The sequence below is a fragment of the Corvus hawaiiensis genome, chromosome 2 (assembly GCF_020740725.1).
Source record: "Corvus hawaiiensis isolate bCorHaw1 chromosome 2, bCorHaw1.pri.cur, whole genome shotgun sequence".
NCBI lineage: Eukaryota > Metazoa > Chordata > Aves > Passeriformes > Corvidae > Corvus > Corvus hawaiiensis.
The window spans coordinates 57271625-57290210 of NC_063214.1; the positions used below are offsets into that span (position 1 = coordinate 57271625).

Below are 18586 nucleotides of genomic sequence, written 5' to 3' on the forward strand. Positions count from 1 at the left end.
AACTTCATGAGGTTGGTGTTAAGTATGTTTGGTATATTCAGATAATTATGTATTTGAGAAGCAGCTAAACAAGGACGGAAGCTAAACTTGATGATGAGAAGAAACATCCAATTAATCTTCTCTTAGTTCTAAAAAAAAAATTTACATGTGCAGGTTATTTAGAACAGGCTTGATCCTGTGGACTAGGTGGGGATCCTGTGAATTACTCTCAGCAGGAGTTTACACCTGTGGAACACCTTTACAAGGAAGGCCCACATCAGAGAAGAGTAGAAATACATTGTGTAGAAATACAAAAGTCTAGTTTCCCTTGTCCCGGGCTCTGGAAGCACCAAGGTGTGAAGGAAGTTGAGGTATTGAAGTGGATTTCTCACAGAACAACCCGTAAAAACCAGCCAAAGGAGGGGCTGGAGGTGGGAGGCTTCCAGCTGGGCACCCAGGCTGAATGCCAGGACCAGCCAGCTAAAGGTCACAGGTGCACTTTAAAAGGAAAAACAGCTCTTCCCAGTTTTCATCAAATAGAGAGATGCTGCATTGCCAGTGATACTGATTGTTGCTGACTGCTTCTCTCAATGTTGCTAATCTTACAGCATTGGTGATGCTGTAGAATATTTGCCAGCTCTCATGTGTTGTCGTGAGTTTCCTGGTGGTTGATCTATTTTCTTAAAACCCTAACTTCTGGACTCAGATGACTAAAATAAAAACACCACCATTTTTGCTAATAAAATTAAATTTCTAGCTCTCAGCTGGTGGAGAAAAGCCTTGGAACAAGATCCAAGGTTCATAAAGCCAAAAGTAAAAAGGAAGCATTTTTTTTTAAATTCAAGACATGCAAATACTTTTCATTATATTTTGCTGGTTAAGTCATGATACTGATATTTAATAACCTTTCAGAATCCAGTTCTGATCCTCTGACAAATTTTCATCAGTATAAAATAGCTGAATTGTCAAAAAAAAAGCAGAAAAGATTGAAATATTTGGTAATTAATCCAGTTGCATACTGGCTAAAGAGCAGGATTAAGTATGCATTTCTCAGAGGGGTGATGACATATTTTGCATTCCAAAAATAATGGAGAGGGTGGTAAACAGAATCTCTTAACTTGACAGATTTTAAAATTGGTAGGTATTGCTCTTCTATATCTGATTCTTTTAAGACAGACAAGAAAAATTATTACATTTTTATTAAGTCTTGAGATAGCAGAAATATGAAGATAATTGGGTAAAAAATGAATTCTCTGCCAATTTTAAAAACAGGTAGATCAGATGACCTGATGGTGATAGTTTCGCAGCTTGGCTCTGCTCCCTGAGAAATGAGAGCAGATTAGACAGAGGGTTTTGAACAATAAAATATTAAAGAAGCTTAATAGTAGTAGCAATAATAATAATATTAATAATAATTGTAAATTAGCATGCAGTTAGGGAAAATAACTATTAGGGAAAATAACTAAGAATTGTGTCAAACATATTTCTAAAACAAGATTGCAAATTTTACTGCTAAATTAAAAGTATTTTGTTGCTTCCATAAGCAACTGGCTTAGAAAATAATTTTGATTTAAGAGGTAGAAAAATATAAACTCAACCCAGTACACATTGATGTAAGCGCAGATCTTAATTTAATAATCTTTAAGATCTTAATAAAGATTTAAGACTAGCACACTAGTCTTAAAATAACTAAAAGAGAAACCATCCTTAAGCAATTCTTCTCCTGAGAGGTTCTGCAGGGATTGGGTGTTGTCTTACACCGTTTAAAGTTATGTTGTTTTGTTTTAAACCATGGCCTGGATAAAATCCTGAGTGATGAAGTTTGCAGCTGACACAGAGGTTGTAACCATGGTCGGAGAGAATAAGAACCACTGCTTGGCACTGGGTGAATTGTAACTTGCATCCACTGTCAATTTCAAAACAAAAGATCTCAGGATGATGTTTTTCAGCCCTTGGTACCTAAAGGACCATGCAACATCTGTTAAAAACATTATAGGTCTACTTACAGTCCCTCTAACTCCCAGCAAGGCACCTGCCACCTGCATGGCCTGTGTGTGCACATGTTGAGAAGCTGACAGGCATTTCTGGACTAACTTCTCAGGTGTTGTGAATCACAGTCATCCTGCCTGCATGGAGTGACACCATGCAGGTCAGACTTGGGACATCAGTGACTATGATGAAGTCAGGTTAACACTGAGAAGTCCTGGAGCAACAGCAGGGATTAGCCAGTGACAGATGGTTGTGCCATGTAGCTCTGTGACAAAAGGAGTAAGATCCTTGGATCCACAATCAGGAAAGATTTTGGAAATATTGCCTGAGCTCTTTACATGGCTCTTAATGTGAGTGACTTAATCACGGTCAGGCAGGTCTGGATCTGGAAAAAGGTCAAGGTGGCCCAGGGGGGGTGTAAGCAGACTTACACCATCAACGTTTAGATCTAGAAAGGTGTTTGTTCAGCAATTGCCTAACCTTTGAGGCAATTAAATTGATTTGGCACCTCTATGTTGGGCTACAGAGATCCCTCCAGAACCCGCAGTTCTGCTTCTGTCCTGACTACATGTCTCTGCTGCTTGTCCCTGCCTAGGGCAGATCAGGCTCCCAAATCCAGGCAGAGTAATGCAGTTCTTGGAGTCTCCTCAACATGCTCAGTGAGACCACCTCCACCACACACTGTCATACACTACCCACAGCTCTTCTCACCTCTGTGTACTTGTTCTGCATTAAACTGCCCTGAATGAAATCTCTCCAGGAGCAGAACTTGTTCCTGCCTTCCTCTCCATGCCAGCCAAGCACCCTACTCATGAGTGGTGTGCTTGTGCTGTGTTCCTCAGCCCTGCCTAGGAAAAGCTCCAAGCAGCCCCTCGCTCTGTGACCCTGCTGGGTTTCCTGCCCACACACCTGCAGCCAAAACAGATGATGGAGGTTTGGATTCCCAGCCAGGAGCAAGCACACAGTTTCTGGGTTTGGACCTAGCCTTTTGCAGGGAAAAAGGCATTTGGCAGCAGAGGGCTCTTCCCCTTCTCAGAGTAAGGCATCATGAGATTAAAAGGCTGCAGGATGAGACTTGGAAGATTCAGACTCAGGGCAAAAAAAATAATTAACAATGCAAGTAATTAAAAAGTGGAAGAACATGATAAGGTTTGTGGCTGGTTCTTCAGCATTAAATATTTTACAGCAAAATGTGTTCTTCTCAAAGGGATGTTCCAGTTCAAATGACAGTGAATCAGGTCAGGGAAGCTCCCTGATCTGAGGTAGGTAGAAGATTGTGCAGTCCACATACTCCCTCTGGTCTTGTGATTAATTCCCTTTGGTACAGCTATTCCTGACGTGAGATTGCTGGGACCTGTGCTTGCCCTCAGGAACTTACAAATTAATTACATTTGTTGTGTCAACCCATACTCATAGGCTGCAGACTCATTAGTTGAACTGAATTGTGTATTTGCTCTTTGAACGTTATCAGAATATTCAGATCTGGCATGTTTCATGGTTGCCACCATTGCTTCTTCTTCATACACAGATTTCTGTGGTTACTCCTTGCTTACAAACCACAGACTTTTCATGCGCAAATACCAGTTTCGGTTATTTCATAGGTTGAAACTATCGTGGCTGATGTCATCCTGGTCTTTTAAATTTATCTTACTTTTGATGAAACCCTTTATTGTTGGATTAAAAAACAATAAATATTTGTTTCAGATCTCATATATTAACTTTGTTTTAAAAAACCTGGCAGCCCAGATTCCTATAGAAGATGTATACTAGTTCAAACATCAAGGGCCTGCAGGCCCGTGGTAGGTACCTGCACACCTGCAGTGCCTGCAAAGGAGCCTGGTCTGCAATCTCTCCCAGTGGGCAGGGTGTTCGTGGAAGGTGGGATGTGGTAGGAAAGTATAAAAATAATGCAAATGCATAGAGCCCCTTGTTTCACTGAAAATAATCTGGTTTGCTTTGAGCTGGGTCCAGACTACCCTGTATTTTCCTAGAGCACAGGTAGGCAGTCAGACTCTTGCTGTGAAATCCTCAGGTCTCTCTAACTCCTTTGGAACCTGAAGGAGTCTGCCTCATTTCTTGCCTTTCCCCTTTAAGAACAAAGAATCAACAAGAAACTGGTCTTGGAAGAGTTTTGAGATGCCACTACTGTCTTCCAGCTGCACTGATGTTCCTTTGGGCTCTGGGGGTGTTAATATCCATCGGGTGTTCCTGTCTTCATCCCAAGCCATTTTTTCCCCATGACTGTAGGAATATCACGACCTACCCCAGACCCATGCTCTTCAGTCACATTTATTCACCAGTTTGCATGTGCTGGCTGTGCATTTAATTTATAGTTTTTTGTGACTACTATTTGGCACCTACATACTTTTGCTGGAAGGAAGGTGGGGAACAGCAGGATAGGAAGGTTTTTAGTTAATGAGACATTTTTTGCTGACAAGATCACTGAGTATCTTAAGAAAAGGGAATCTGATCTCCTTCCAAGTAACTAAACAGGAATTTGCATTCCAGAATATTTGTGAAGCATATGTATTCCAGGAAAAAAACTGAAACAGCATTTATTGTCACATTGCCTAGGGATTTCAACATCTGTGAGGAAACATTGGTGATCACGCAGTGTCCACATTCTTTATGATGACTTGATTATTTTAGTTCCAAGCCAGTGGAGCAGTACATGAAGACACTCTCCTGCTAGACCCACCTCATGTGAACTCAACCTCATGGCAACCCCTCTCTTGGGCTTCAGATATTCCTAAATCTTCCTCTAGCCTGGGAAAATAAGTTAATCATGAAAGAGGTATGCAAGAACCATGCTCCAGCTGAGTGGTATTTTTACATGCAGACATTGCTGAGGCGAACATTGGTGGAGTCCTAGAGGCAGCGTGAGAGTGCTCCAGATGTCTTGGCTCTGAGAGACATTTTGGCATCCACTGAATGAGGGTTGGAGATTGAGTCCTGTTCCCGCAAAGCTGCAGGCACAAAGCACACGTGAGTTTCACTGGCACTGCAGTTTCACTGCTCCCTTCTCCCCTGGGACCAGCAGAACTTAATGCTCTGAGGCCTGATGCCCCCTAATCCTTCAGCCCTGCAGACAGCTGCAGGCACTGACTGTGCTACCCACATTCAAACACTGCCACCATAGCCTCAGCCCTGTCCCTGATCCCACCCAGATCAGGAGATGCTCACAGGCCAATGGGATTTTTGGCCATCTAGACAAGAGCATAAATTGTTACATAGCATCTTGAGTGCTGTCTGGATGGGTCCAGCTGAGAAAAAGTTGCTGCTGCTGCTGAAAGCCCCAGAGGATGATGTGCAGCCTCCCTGTGCTCCAGTGCATGGTACTTGAGCACCCTGCTGCCAGCTGCAGTTCCTGGCCAAAGAGGCAGAAGAAAGGGCCAAGTACCCACTAGTGAGGAGACGAAACATTTCACTCAATTTCATAGCTGTCAAAACCAGCCTAAAACTGGGGCTAGAAAACAAGTGAGAAGAAAAGCACTGCTTACATAATCCTTTGGCAGTGAAATGAGTCAGGGTTCTTGCGGGATAAGAGGAATGCAGTTTTTAAGAAATAAACAGCATTGCTGTGATTGGTAGTAGTTGGATAGTCCTGCTTTCCTGAAGAGTAGCACAGACATTTACCATGGGTTTATGTGCCTTGTCTTTTGTGCCCATGGTCTCTCCTCTGAACAAAGCTCTGTAAAATTGAACATTCCTGCTGTTTTCTTTAAAATAATCTGTAATTCCTTGGCCATAATGCAAAGGGAGGCACCCATCTGTTTGGTTTTGTGGTTTTTTTCTCTTTTCCACAAATGTCCTTGTTTTTGTTAACTAGGAAATCTAATCATCCTGCTCACAGGAGAGTTACACAACTCCAAGCCTCCTGAGATTTCAGTCTAATAGCAAATCTTGCTTAATACCGCTGCGTTCGCTTCTTGCTTCAGATTTGCAGCTTCTTTGGCATTGCAGCTGTGCTCTTCTAAAACAGATTAAACAGCAAAAGGAATGCTGATTGGAAAAGCTGTGTTATATCCACCTTGCAGGACTTACTGAAATGAGGCTCTGTTAAAACATGAGCCAAAACTCCCACAGGGAGCATTAGTCTGAGTGATTCACATAAACACTCCAAGAAGTCAGCCTTGGTTGAGCTTCCTAGTCAAGGTAGGTAATAGTACGCAAGCAGCAGAGCCCCTCTCCCCTCTCCTTTAGAGAGCACTGTTGATAGAAACCTGCTGTTGTTTATTCTCACTGGGAAGCAGCAAGATGAGTATTTGGGTAACAAGAGAAAACTTGGGGTCTGGGTAACTCTTTCACACAAGGAATTGCAGGTACCTTTACTGTGAAACTGCCTAGTGCTGTGAAACATTCTTCCTCTGTGCGTTTGATGTGGGTCATCTGGAGAGGAAAACTTCATCAACCTCTTGAAATGCAGCCAGGTTTATGATCACTTTCTTTTGCAGTTGACTTTTAAGGGAAATAATCTTTCCAGGAGGAGGTCTGAAGAAAGGCAAGTTACAGGTACGTGCATTTCATGTGTCTTGGTAAAGGTGTAGATGGAGTTGCTTTCTTTCTCTCTGCTCTGCACTGCCTGGTTTCCAGGAGCTGTCACTCAATCCCACCCTTCCTGGTAGCTTTTTGCCATCACCCACAGGCACCATGTGGGGTCTGACTCTAACCTCAGCACCAGTGCTGCAGCCACCAGTGCGACTGTGGGGTGGTGTGAACAGCACCAGTGGTCCTGGGCTCACAGGGTTCCCCTGCTCTTCTCTCTGTGAGATGAAAAATGCCACAGACTGGAGCACCTACCTCCACGTCATCTTTTATGGGCAACTTCCATGGAGAACTTCTTCCCTCGGCCTGCTTTGGTCCCTGCTTGCCCATCTTGGCAGAGAGTTCCTCTCTTGCAGCAGCTTTGGTGGTTTGGGAGCAGCTCTAGCATCAGCCACTGTGGGGATGCTGCTAGAGCCATAGCTGAAACAAAGTACATCACTCAGAGCACAGAGCTGGGGAGCCAAGTTTCTGCAGTGCTTCCAGATGTGAAGCGGGGGAGTTGGGTTTAGCCTTTTCTTTCTGATTTTTTTTTTTTAAAGCACCATGCAAGCACACTGTGAACAATTTGTACTGTTCACTCACGTTCAGCTGCATGTTCCCAGTGGCACTCACTTAGCATATTTTTTAGCTAAGACTCTCCAATCAAAGCCACATCTGTGTGTTGGAGCAGACTGGCAGCAGACCTCTTTTCCACTGAAATCCAAGGAAAAACTATTCCATATCCACTCTGTCACACATGTGACTTGCCCTCCAAGGTAATCTCATCCTCACAAACCACTCCAAGGACTGAGGAGGGGCAATGTCTACAGTCAGTTAACCAGGAGGCAAATTCATCTTAATTCCACTTTGGGAAGTTTGAACTGAATAAACACTGTGTGATTTTGATGACAAGTCCTCAAGGAGGCATGATTGCTGAGCAACTTCCTATATGTGGACACTTGGGAGGAGGTAGAGGCTAATGGAAAGTCACACAGAGTATTTATTTCTGCAGGGAGTCAGGAGCAGACCTAAGCCTTTATCCCTGTCAGCATGCTGCACTGGTGCTTTAGCTTCTCCTTAATATACGTCTTTCCCTGATTTTGTCCTGCCTGTAGTTTCAAGCAACCTTCTAAACAAATCCTGCAGCATTTCCTGGGGAATTAAACATAACTGTGAGGGGGTAATAAGTTGTGAGAGGAACTAAAAAAGCCTCCATTACAGCCTGTCAATGCCTCTTTTCAGGTGATAAGAAATGAGAGTGGTGATGCACTGGTTGCTGCTGCTCCTTCTCCTGGTCAGCTTTGGCTCACCTGCACCCAGGTTTTCAGTGCGTATCTTTTAGCTATGTCTGTACACTCTCTCAAAGGTTCACCATTCCCAGTCATGCAGAGATGGATACTCCCCCACAAGAGGGATGGAGACCTGCAAGAGCAGAGCAAAAAGGCGTCTGCCTGCAGCTAAAGGAATGTTGTCCTAATAATACAGGATTTTCATAGCTAAGGGCTGTGCAGCCGTCTGGGGGACTGAACTGACATTACTAAGAATTAAAAATAACAACAAAAATTACAACAAAAATCTCTTCTTAAAAAGTGTATTTTTATAGCCAAAATATCAGATATTTTTCATTTTTACACAAAGATGATTCTGGAACCTTGCTGGTTTGGCCTGTCTGCAGTGCAAGAGCCAAGATTTCCCTCTCATCAATCTGAGCACTTTCATAGTTTGCAAGCCTTCCCCTTGAGCTCATCAAGTGGGGGTCAAGAGAAATTAGTTTTGTCCAAAGTAAATTTTTGTGTATCTGATCATATTCTGGAATGCTCTGATCAATGCCAAGGTTGTTGCAGAAACCCCTTTTCCACTGGATTCAACTCAATAGCTCATGCTTTGCAAGATTTGCTTATCTTAGGAAGAGATCACCATCAAATCATGTTGATCCACATAGGCAGTTTGACATGCTAGGGTCAAGAGGAGACAGATACTCTTCTCTCTGTGTCTCTCCTTACCACCGACTGAAGTGTGGGGGTTTTATTTTCTCCATAGGATGAAGATATCTGCCTCCTAGACAACAATAAATTAAGACAAAGGTTAAAACAACTTCAAGACTTGCTTTACTTATATGAACTGCAGCTGAAGGACATCCTGGAGAACACTTACCACAGAACGAAAAGTGGACTGTTCTCAGGCAACAGGAGCGTGCAGCATGAGACGCTTTTACCCACAACCAGTGGAAATTTGATAGTGTATGACCAAGGTACAGTTTGCAGTAGTGTGCTACAATGTTTATTTCTCCCTGCAGTGTTCCACGTGTCATATTTTATTTCTGCTAAAAGTTTTAAATTTCTTAAAGTGGATTGTGTTTTAAAATACAGATACATGGGTGGAGAAGAGCTGACTGGTGGCCCTGACACCGTATGATAACCCTTGGGGCTAGAGTCACTTGTCCCAGCTGTAGCCAGCTACTGCCCAGGTACCAAATGGACACCTTCAGCTGGGCTTCTTGCCTAGGACTCTGCTGCAGAGAGGAACAGTCACCTCTCATGTTTTCCACCAGATTTCCTTTAGGCATCTGCTTTAGGAAGAGATGGGTCCTGCTATTGAAGACGTCATATTCCCTGAGTGACTTAGGGGAGCACAGAGTGCCTGGCTCAGCTGTAGGCACTGAGACCTGTTTGGATGAGCCAAGCCTCCCTGTTTCGCAGTTCCCCCATTACTTCTGTGGCACAGTAACAGACATGCCTACTTTCTTCCTTGGTGCTACTTGAGAACATGTTCATAAATGACATTGTTGCCTGTGACCAAGATCCTTTGGGCATTACATTGAAAGTGTGAAGCACTGAGATCCTGAGGGGCTCTCTCCTGATACAGCCCTAGTAGAGCTGGAGACAGGAGCTTAGCCTATTATTTTAGAAATACTGTTCCCTGATCCTATCAGAACTACAGCTGAGGTTACCTTACCTTCCACATGGAAATAAGCTTCCCTGCAAAAGGTCTTGCCGACAGAGATAATTTCAGTCTTGGGCTTTCATGATATAGCCCCAGGCTAAGATGCAGCTGTCCTGCATCTCACCAAGGATTTGGGAATTATTCCCTCAGAGGGCACGGCTGTAAAGGCTCTCAAGCTTTAAAGCTCTTTGTCAGGCCAGCAGTTTGCAAACCAGTGTAGCTACTACCTTGCTGCACCATTTCCTTTGACTTTACAGGGCTTGCAGGGCTATGCACAGGCTGGCCAAATGTCCTTGTCCCATACAGCCTCTCAGTCACATCTTCTCTTGGTGGCATATAGCCCTTAGCTTTCCGCCCACCCTATTGACAAACCAATGCTGTTCTGCCCAGATTGCTCTGCAGTGTATAATCGGAAGAGCACCACAAGTGGCTTCTACCGGATCAGGCCCAGAGCAGACCGAGAGCCATTCCTGGCATTCTGTGACATGTCTGATGGTGGGGGCTGGACTGTCATTCAGCGGCGGAGTAATGGCAAGGAGAACTTCAACAGGTGGGTGCACTGCGGTTGCATCAACAGGGCTTGCAGTCAGGCCGCCAGCTCCCATCCCTGTCCTGCTGCTGGGCAAAACCCCACCCTTGAGACGCAGGATATGCAGGACTATATATTAGTGATGATAATTTAGGATTAGGACAATCTGGGGGTACCAATTGGCAGCAGGAGACCATTTTTAAAATGGATCTATAACTTCTTTTCCATGGGTTCTCTGCGTTTGAATGCATATTTTATCATTATTGAAGACTATCCAAGGCTCCAAATCAGCAGGTATCTGGTACCAGTGCACAGACTGAGACCCGTTGAACAGATCTGTTCTCATATCAGGAATTATGTTCAGTATGTTGCAACATTTATTATCGTATTCAGATAACTCAAAAAGATGCCAAACCAGAGTGTCCTTTCCCTATGCACAATCCCAGAGAGGTGACTTTGACACTGAAATTTACAGGAGGAGAGATGCTCTGGTAACACAGTTAAGATGAAATATCCCCATGAAGGTTAATTCACTATCACAGCACACACAATTTCAGGGCATATCTAATGCCTCTTAAAGTCTATGCAGTGCATTGCAAAGCTACCTCAACTGGCTATAAACCAGCTTGCCCAGAGAGTGGTAGCTATCTAGCCATGGTAGTTCAGGTGAAAGAAAAACATCCTGAAGAGGAGCATTGACTAGTATGTAGGTCAGGCAGAATGAATATCCATAATAACAACATGAGAGAGGGAATAAACACAGGGTTACTAAAACTGGAAATGATGACACACAGGAAGTATAAGTGAATATCAAAGGTAATACATAGATCATGTGAATTATGATTTGCAGAAGAACAATATCAGGTGTTTTGCTGAAGACCAATGTGACAGCTGCTGCTTTCCCTTTCCGTTTAACTGGCAACCTCAGTCTGTGAGCACTGCATCTGGCAGTTTGAAGGTTTGATCCCAATATATGTGTGTGCACAGGTTTAGCAGGGGAAAAAGTCAGCTCTGAGTTGTATTTGTTTCTAAGACAGAGTGACAAATCTCAGCTCAGCTTGTGATGAGTCGGATACGTTTAGAAAACAGTATATAGAGGTGAAGTTTTACTTGTTACCATACCCAAGTGTCACAAACTGTCTAATCCTCTCTCATGATGAAATTGATATTTATATCTCTCTGCAGGAAATGGGATGATTACAAACTGGGATTTGGGAAATTCCAGGGCAAGAATGATGAATACTGGCTGGGCAACGACCACATCCATGACCTGCTTGCTAGAGGTCCAAGTAATTTTTCTCCATAGATTTCTTTCTAATTTGCATTAGATAGTCATCTAACAAGACACAACTTTATGTTTAGGAGAGAACTCATTAAAGATTGACCTGATGGACTGGCATGGGGAAAGACGTTATGCAATCTATGAAAATTTCCAGCTTGCAAATGAGCAGGTAAAAAATTGAGAGAGCAGTAATTTGCTTGCTTTTTTCTGTGAGGATGGATGCATATGCAGCATCAGACCAGTATCAGGGTTGTATCTACAGCTCTGCAAAACTTACCTGCTCTGGTTCCCTGGGCTTCCTAGTTTGTCTGACTGACAAACAGCCCTGGGAGCAGGGACATAAACCTGGGAAGTTTTCCTTACAACTGAGTGCCCACCTCAGTGGGTGACAGGATCATGTGTGCATGCCCTCTTGCTAACTCTGCTGCTGAACAAAGGGCAGTTCTCTGCCACAGGGCACAGGGATTCCCACATGTATTTGCCTTTGGCCTCATGATTAAAAGAGTCTTCTGTGAGTGAGCAGACCCTTAGGGTTTGAACCTCTGCAACTAAATGGAACCCTGTTCTCCTGCTTCCTAAGAGAGTGTTTCAGAATGTCACATAAAAGAGCAAATCCTCTCGACTTCATTTTAAAATAAAACAGTGAACTCTAATCAAAGCTTTGAAAGAGCAGTTGTAAGTTCCTACCTTGAAGAGAAGTACCTGTCACACTACAAACACAGAAAGCCCAGAGACGGACACATCCTGTATTTTCATGTTTGCTGTCTAGCTGTAGACAGTGTCCAGCTCCATACAGGTGCTGTTCTTTGCAGACTTGCCTTCCTGAATGCCACGTGTAAGTAGCCTGAATAACCAAGAATGCTGCATGGACCAGTCCTAATTCCAACTCCATCACCACTCAAGAAATGTGCACATTATGCTCAGTTTGTAATTAGAGGTTTCTTAAGAAAAGTTTGAACAGCTTCATTTTAATACCTTACTGCCATTTTTCATAAAGAAAGGAGGACACTGATGACAGGAGAAAGCCCACAACACGAAAGTGATCATCCACTTAATATCAAATATCTCTTAGACCTGTTAGCTGTGCACAATGGAACTATTAGTATTCTAAGTATTTGTACCAGGACCAGACCATAGAAATCAGATGGCTTCTAGTCTTTGGAAGAGCAAAATGCCTAAGCATTTATTCTAACTGAACAACTGATCAGTTTATGGAGGCAACTACTTGGCACAGTTTTCTGCTAAGCTGTTCTTGATCAGCTAGAAAGAGCTTTCCATCTTGCTGTAAAGTGTATAAAATGGTTGTTGAATGACAATAAACCTGAAGCCCTTTGTAGCAGCAGCAGTAATTACCAATCCCTTCTGGAAGTTTAAGTCCTGCATTGATCTACACTAGGATCATTAAAGCATGGAGACAAAAGTCACCCTTGACTTCAACAGTCATGCCTTTGACAGTGGATAAAATGTCCAGAGCTAATTTGACCTCAAAAAGGGGAGGAAAGGCAGAAAGAATGGATATCAAAGACATGTTTCACATATTCTTGCAGGACAATTACAGGTTATGGTTTGGCACCTATTCTGGTAATGCTGGCGACGCTCTGTCTGGTGGGAGCAATTTTGAAGATCAGTGGTCAGCCTCTCACAGAGGGATGCAGTTCACCACATCTGATAAGGATCACGATCGATTCCTGGCAGGGAACTGTGCGTCAGAGAACAAGGGTGGCTGGTGGTTTAACAGGTATGGAAAACACCTAATTCCTCTCAGATGCATAGGGTGTGGGTGGCTGTACAGTTGAGAGGACCTGCCTGCCTTACAGCAGCTGGAGGTTGCTGTGTGCACTTGCCACCTTGCACAGCCAAACCTAAGATGTTCACACCTACAGATCCTCAAAGGAAAACAATTTGCTTCTTTGATTATAGCAAAGCAGGTATGTTGAATTTTAAGAAAATGGGTCAGAACAAATCCATAGGGGACAATAACTTGGAAGGAAAAGAGCCCAGTTAAAATTCCTGAAAGTGCTTTGCATTATTCTCCAGCAACAGAAACAACTGTAGCCATGGTAAGGTGAAGTGTGTACAAAGGACATTTCCCTAGTGTGGAGCATGTCTGAGGGCAGAGCTACCCCATAGCAATTACGATGGTATATTTGCTGATTGGGCATATGCCACACATCAATGGATAGGGACTCATGTTTAACAGCCCTGGAAATAGGGATATACCACTCTCAGATTTTCTCTGCTTTAGTGCAGGATGAGCCTCTTTGACCAAATTCTCATCACATACCAATTGAAATCAGTGGAGCTACAAAAATGTACACCAATAGTAGGATTTACCTCAATGAAAAGATGTCTGCAATTTTAGGTGTCAACATGGAGCTGCCTACACCTGAGCTAGAGCTTACCAAATGGCACTACACCCCTTTGTTCAGACCATGTAGTTACAATGTCTGTAGTTAATACACCTGAAGGAGTCAACAGGCTGAATTATCTGACCAGTGTAGGTGTCTGCTTTAGGATGACCCACGTATTCCTCTGTGTTCCACTAAATGCATTAACCATTTAATCCATCCTGCCCTCGTACCTCTAAATATGTGTTGTGTGAGAACAGTACTTCACTGCAATGATGCAGTATCTTCCCATGCTAAACATAAATCCCTTTTCCTCTTTCCTACACTGTTCCAAGGTGCCATGCTGTAAACCTCAATGGGAGATACTACAAAAGAGGGAGGTACAATGGAGCCCATGATGATGGCTTGATTTGGTCTACATGGCACGGGATGTGGTACTCACTGAAATATTCAGCCATGAAAATCAGGGCTCCATTCTTTGTTGACAGCGAGAGTGGAGATGGTGAGAACAGTCAGGGCAGCTGAAACCTGCTGCTTTGGAAAGAGAAAAGGCACAGGCTGAAAAGAATGGTGTACATTGATAGCCAGTTCTCTGCTGCTGCCAATCACCAAACCTGCACTTGATAGCTGGAGTTGCGCCTGCTTCTGCTACCTGAAGCTAACAGCACGAGTTGTTTGAGCACAGCCAGACAACAATTTAATGGCAGACATGGATCTCAGTCACAGGATAACCAGAGATTTCTTTTTCAGCAGTTTTCAAGACTTTGTTGGAGACTGTTTATTGAAAGTTCTCTGGACTTTGAAGGATCAAGCATGTCCTTTAATCAATCATACTTTTCAAGGTCTAAACCTTTCTCATTTTGATTTTAATCATCAGTGTTTCAGTTACAAGAACATCAGGATAGAAAGAACAAGGGGGTGGGGAATTGGACTTCATCTGGTGTGCCTTTGCTAGTGCTTTGTTGTGCATCAGGAGAATGTTTTTAAGCAACTTTCCCTATGGTTCCCAATTGCCACACTTCAGTTGCAGAGTGCTCCTGGAGCGTGTGAAACCAAACCTGTGGATGGACATGCTCCAAACTTGTGGATGACATGCTCCAACTGCTAATGTGCATCCAGACTAAGGCTGCTTCAAAGTAAACACCCACAATATGGACAGTGTGGGTTCCATTCCAACAGCTTCCCGCTGCAGATCCACTGCTGGAGTACACCACAAGACATTAAAGCAGACAAAGACAACCCTGCCGGCCAGATTTAAAACCCAGATTAAGATTAGGCAGATTTTACTAAAATTGAGTGCAGATATTCTTAGGAGTTCCTAAAATGCAGTGACAATTCATTTGTACATTCTCCTGTATTTTACCAGATGACTTTGCATTAGTGAAGGGGAATCAGAAAGTGGTCGAACCACAAGGCACACTGCTTTCATTGACTCACTGGGGTGAAATGAAAAAGCAACACAAATGACTGAAAGAAATGGAATACTGAAAATTTATTTTCCACAACTGTTAATAACAACAGTTAAAAATGAACAGCATTATCAGCTTGATGCAAATAGTTTAACTACCATGCTGTAGAATAAACCTGTTTCCTTTTTTTCTGATTATTAATCATTTTTTAAACTCTTATTTCTTTCCCATTTACTTGCTTTTATATCCATACATACTGTAATTTGTATACATACCAATAAAGAGTGAAATAAAACCATCTGAGTAGGACTTAGTACTTTTTATCCAGTTTTCAACAATAGGAATGTCTAAAGAAATCCAGATCAAAATCTTGGAAAGCTCATAATATGAGAAATGTATTCTTTCAGTGCTGGCTCTGGTGCTTTTTCATCTGTTGTACTGGGTAGTTGAGAGGGTCTGCAAGGTAAGTTTAATTTTCATGGCTCAAGCTATCCTGGAAACAATGCAGAGGCATGCGTAAAGGTTCAGTGTAAAACTTGGTTTGGTCCCTCTGCTTTGTCAAGAGATAAACCCTTGATCTCACTGCTTCCGACACATCCCAGTGATTGCAAGCATGAACCTCCCAGTGTAATGGGCAGCACTCCAGGGAGCTGTGCTCCTGAAGCCTGTGCCCTTGGTCAGACTACACTCCTGTCCTCTTCCCAAGAGTATCCATGTGGAATGAAATTTGCACCTACATGTCTGAAATGAGGTTGCCCTTGTGAAGAAAGGGCTGCAACCAGGCAGCACTTACTATTCCCCTTCTGATCACTAGTTCTGTATTCTGATATGGTAAAATCTTAGTGCAAGGTTGTAACTGCATGTTGGGACATAAGAAATGACTTTGCACACATTATAACTGGGTGGCCACTGATGCAGCGCTGGGGGCAGAAAGGATGATCTTTGTCTAGGTGGAAGACAGAGAAATGTGAGTGAAATAAGTTCATGCCTTCTGGTAGGTGATGCTCAATCCCACTCTTCAGTAGAGAGCTAAGGAAGTAGGGTAAAAATTACAGACTGTGGAAACTACAGCACTTAGGGGACAGCACTTGTGATCTGGCAGTTCATCAAGCAGCTGGTAACCCATCTGATAATGGAGAATCAAGCTGGAGATGAAGTCAGTAGGGCTGAGTCAGACAACCAGCACCCAGTCCAGCTCCCCAGTGAGTGAGCAATGAGCGATGTGAAGCCCAGACTGTGGAGCCTGTTTCCCTGTGGGTCAGTATGGAGGGGCAGGCGTTGTAGTTGGACTGCCTTCAGCCAGCATCAATGTTACGGTGCTTTTTCCTGTCTCTGAGAGAGAAAGGGGGGCCAAGGTATGACAAGCCGGGAGGGAAGGGGTCTGCCTGCTGTCTTTGATGTAAGATGTACCTAAGTACATCTAATGCATAAGACAGCCCAACACAGGGACAACTTTGCAGGAAGCAGCATCTGATTTAGAGCAATGTCACCCCTTCTCTGCTCTCCTGTGGCAAAGGAAACACCCTCTGCGATGCAAGGGTCACAGAGCTTTCTGCAGAAGACCACAACTCCCACAGCAACCCCCAGGAAGCATTTCAGAACCACCTTTATCTTAATAAACAGGGTAGAATGCCACTAGCTGAGTATTTACTGGATCTGAGAGCTACCGCCAAGCTCAAATCACTCCTGCTGAAGGTTAGGGGAATGCTTGCTGCATGTTGCTGCACTGCACATTTGATCTCCCCTTCCTCCAGGGTCTCCCATGCTGAGAGGCTGAACAAAGCTTAAACAAATCCTGTAGCCCTGCAGCTCCAGTGCTGATGGATTGCTGCTTCAGGGCAAAGGCACTTCACACCGCAGGACTTACCTTAGTACAGGCAGCGTAAGTAACCTGAGCAGCAATTGCTTCAGATGTCTGATTTCCAGCTCATTTAAGTCAATTTAAAGACTCATTACATTTGATTGCCTTTGGATAACTCTTCAAGCATGAACATGTTCTTAAACACTTTAAACAGCTTTTCAGCTGACAGTTTATGGGAATGTATCGCTGGTACCAATGCCACACTGGGCCAAGGGCTGAACATCGGCATCTTGGCACGGCTCCCGGGAAAGAGGGGGAGCTCACATCACCCTGTGAGTCAGATCCTTCGCTCCAGCAGCAGCTGCAAAAAGTTACCAAAAAGGCCATTCAAACAGCCAGATTTGACTCTGGTGGCCAAATGCTGAGGCTTGTTCCTCCTATGCTGTCACAGCAGGTAACACTGTGTGCCTGTCAAGCTACGTCAGAAACTGGCAGCTAATGCACGGCAATGCTGCTCTTCCTTTAAATTTGCTGTTCGTTTTTAGGGGGAAAAAAAAGAAGTGTGGGATTGGGAAATCTCTCTCTCTGCTCAGAAAGCCAGTTTTGAGAAAGATAGCAGCCTACTTCCTGAGAATGGAGCACATGCTAATTCTGCCTTCACACCCACAAGGCAGGTTAAAGGGCATGTAGGGTTGGGCTCCTTATGGGAGAGTTGATTTAAGACTAATAGTCCACTGCCTAAACCTTTCCTCTCTCACACCAACCTCCATAGGCAGCATCTCTTTTCTTGGTTTTGCCCACTAGCATTCCCCTGGTCTTTGCAAGACGGTTATCCTAACAAATGGCAAGAAAAGTCTTAGTCATTCACAAAGGCCTGAGCTCTGCTTCTGCTGTTAACCAGGGCTCCAACCCAACTCTGAATACTTACAGCAGAATCTAATGGCAAATTTGTGATGTCTGGTTTCAAAATACAACAAAAAAGCCATCATGGCTTTTGTAGTTCACTGCAGTAAGAAGATTTTCTGTTCTCTACAGCCCCCTGAAAGGAGGTTGTAGCAAGGTGGGGGTTGGTTGGCCCCTTCTTGTGGGGTATGCCCAGCCCCTGCCCTGGAGGGATCTCTGCTGAGATAAGAGATTTCGTAATCGCCCAGCAGGACTCCCTGCAAAGGCAACCACTTTGGTCACAGCGAGAAAAGACAGACCCACAATCCTTTAGGAGACCCTATGCAGATCCTCTGTAACCCATTGGCCTTCACCCATCCCCTGTATCCCTATAGAAGCTAAGCCCTCTGCCCCTGTGGGACTCAGAGGGAGTTCTTGTCCCTGGCTTTCCCCTTCGCCGGAGGGGACCCACAATAAAGCTACCTCTGTGCGGAACCAGCCACATGAGTCTCTCGTCTCTCTCTCTGGTCTGGTTTGGCCTGGAGGCTGCCCTGCAGAGCTGAGCTGGAATCACGAGCTGATAATCACTAAAGAGCTGACAGCTTCTGCAAGGGCCCTCCTGCCAGCAGCTGAGGGAAGACACCGGACCCCGGGAAGGCGATTGCTTTCGGGACCATCTCCCCAGACTGGTCATCTCTTCCTGGGTCAGAGCCGCTGACCCCCCATCACCAGCTGTAATAACTGGCGCCCGAACAGCCTTGGACCCCGGACCCCGGACCTGGCCTGAGCTGCATCTTGATCGCCAAGACAGAACCAGCCGTTCGTGTGCTGCTCCTCTGAAGACAGACCTACGTTTTAGCAGGCCTTTTCAATGGGGACAGTTCGAGACCCTCGCCTCCC

General features: G+C 44.2%; 1 protein-coding gene across 3 annotated transcripts; it reads left to right on the forward strand.

Moving 5' to 3' along the window:
* The first annotated feature begins 5897 nt into the window (after positions 1-5897).
* Positions 5898-15312, forward strand: LOC125321834 (fibrinogen-like protein 1). 3 transcript variants are annotated; one of them, XM_048295199.1, is made up of 9 exons: positions 5898-6123; positions 6423-6480; positions 7735-7819; positions 8533-8743; positions 9826-9985; positions 11150-11247; positions 11327-11415; positions 12794-12984; positions 14083-15312. In XM_048295199.1, exons 3-9 carry the CDS (start codon positions 7745-7747, stop codon positions 14117-14119), a joined length of 861 nt encoding a protein of 286 aa, XP_048151156.1. In that variant the 5' UTR covers positions 5898-6123; positions 6423-6480; positions 7735-7744; the 3' UTR covers positions 14120-15312. The 3 variants fall into 3 exon arrangements, with proteins under 3 accessions (XP_048151156.1, XP_048151154.1, XP_048151155.1); XM_048295197.1 differs by having other exon boundaries at positions 5900-6123; positions 13930-15312; XM_048295198.1 differs by lacking the exon at positions 5898-6123 and adding an exon at positions 6144-6290 and having other exon boundaries at positions 13930-15312.
* Positions 15313-18586: the final 3274 nt, after the last annotated feature.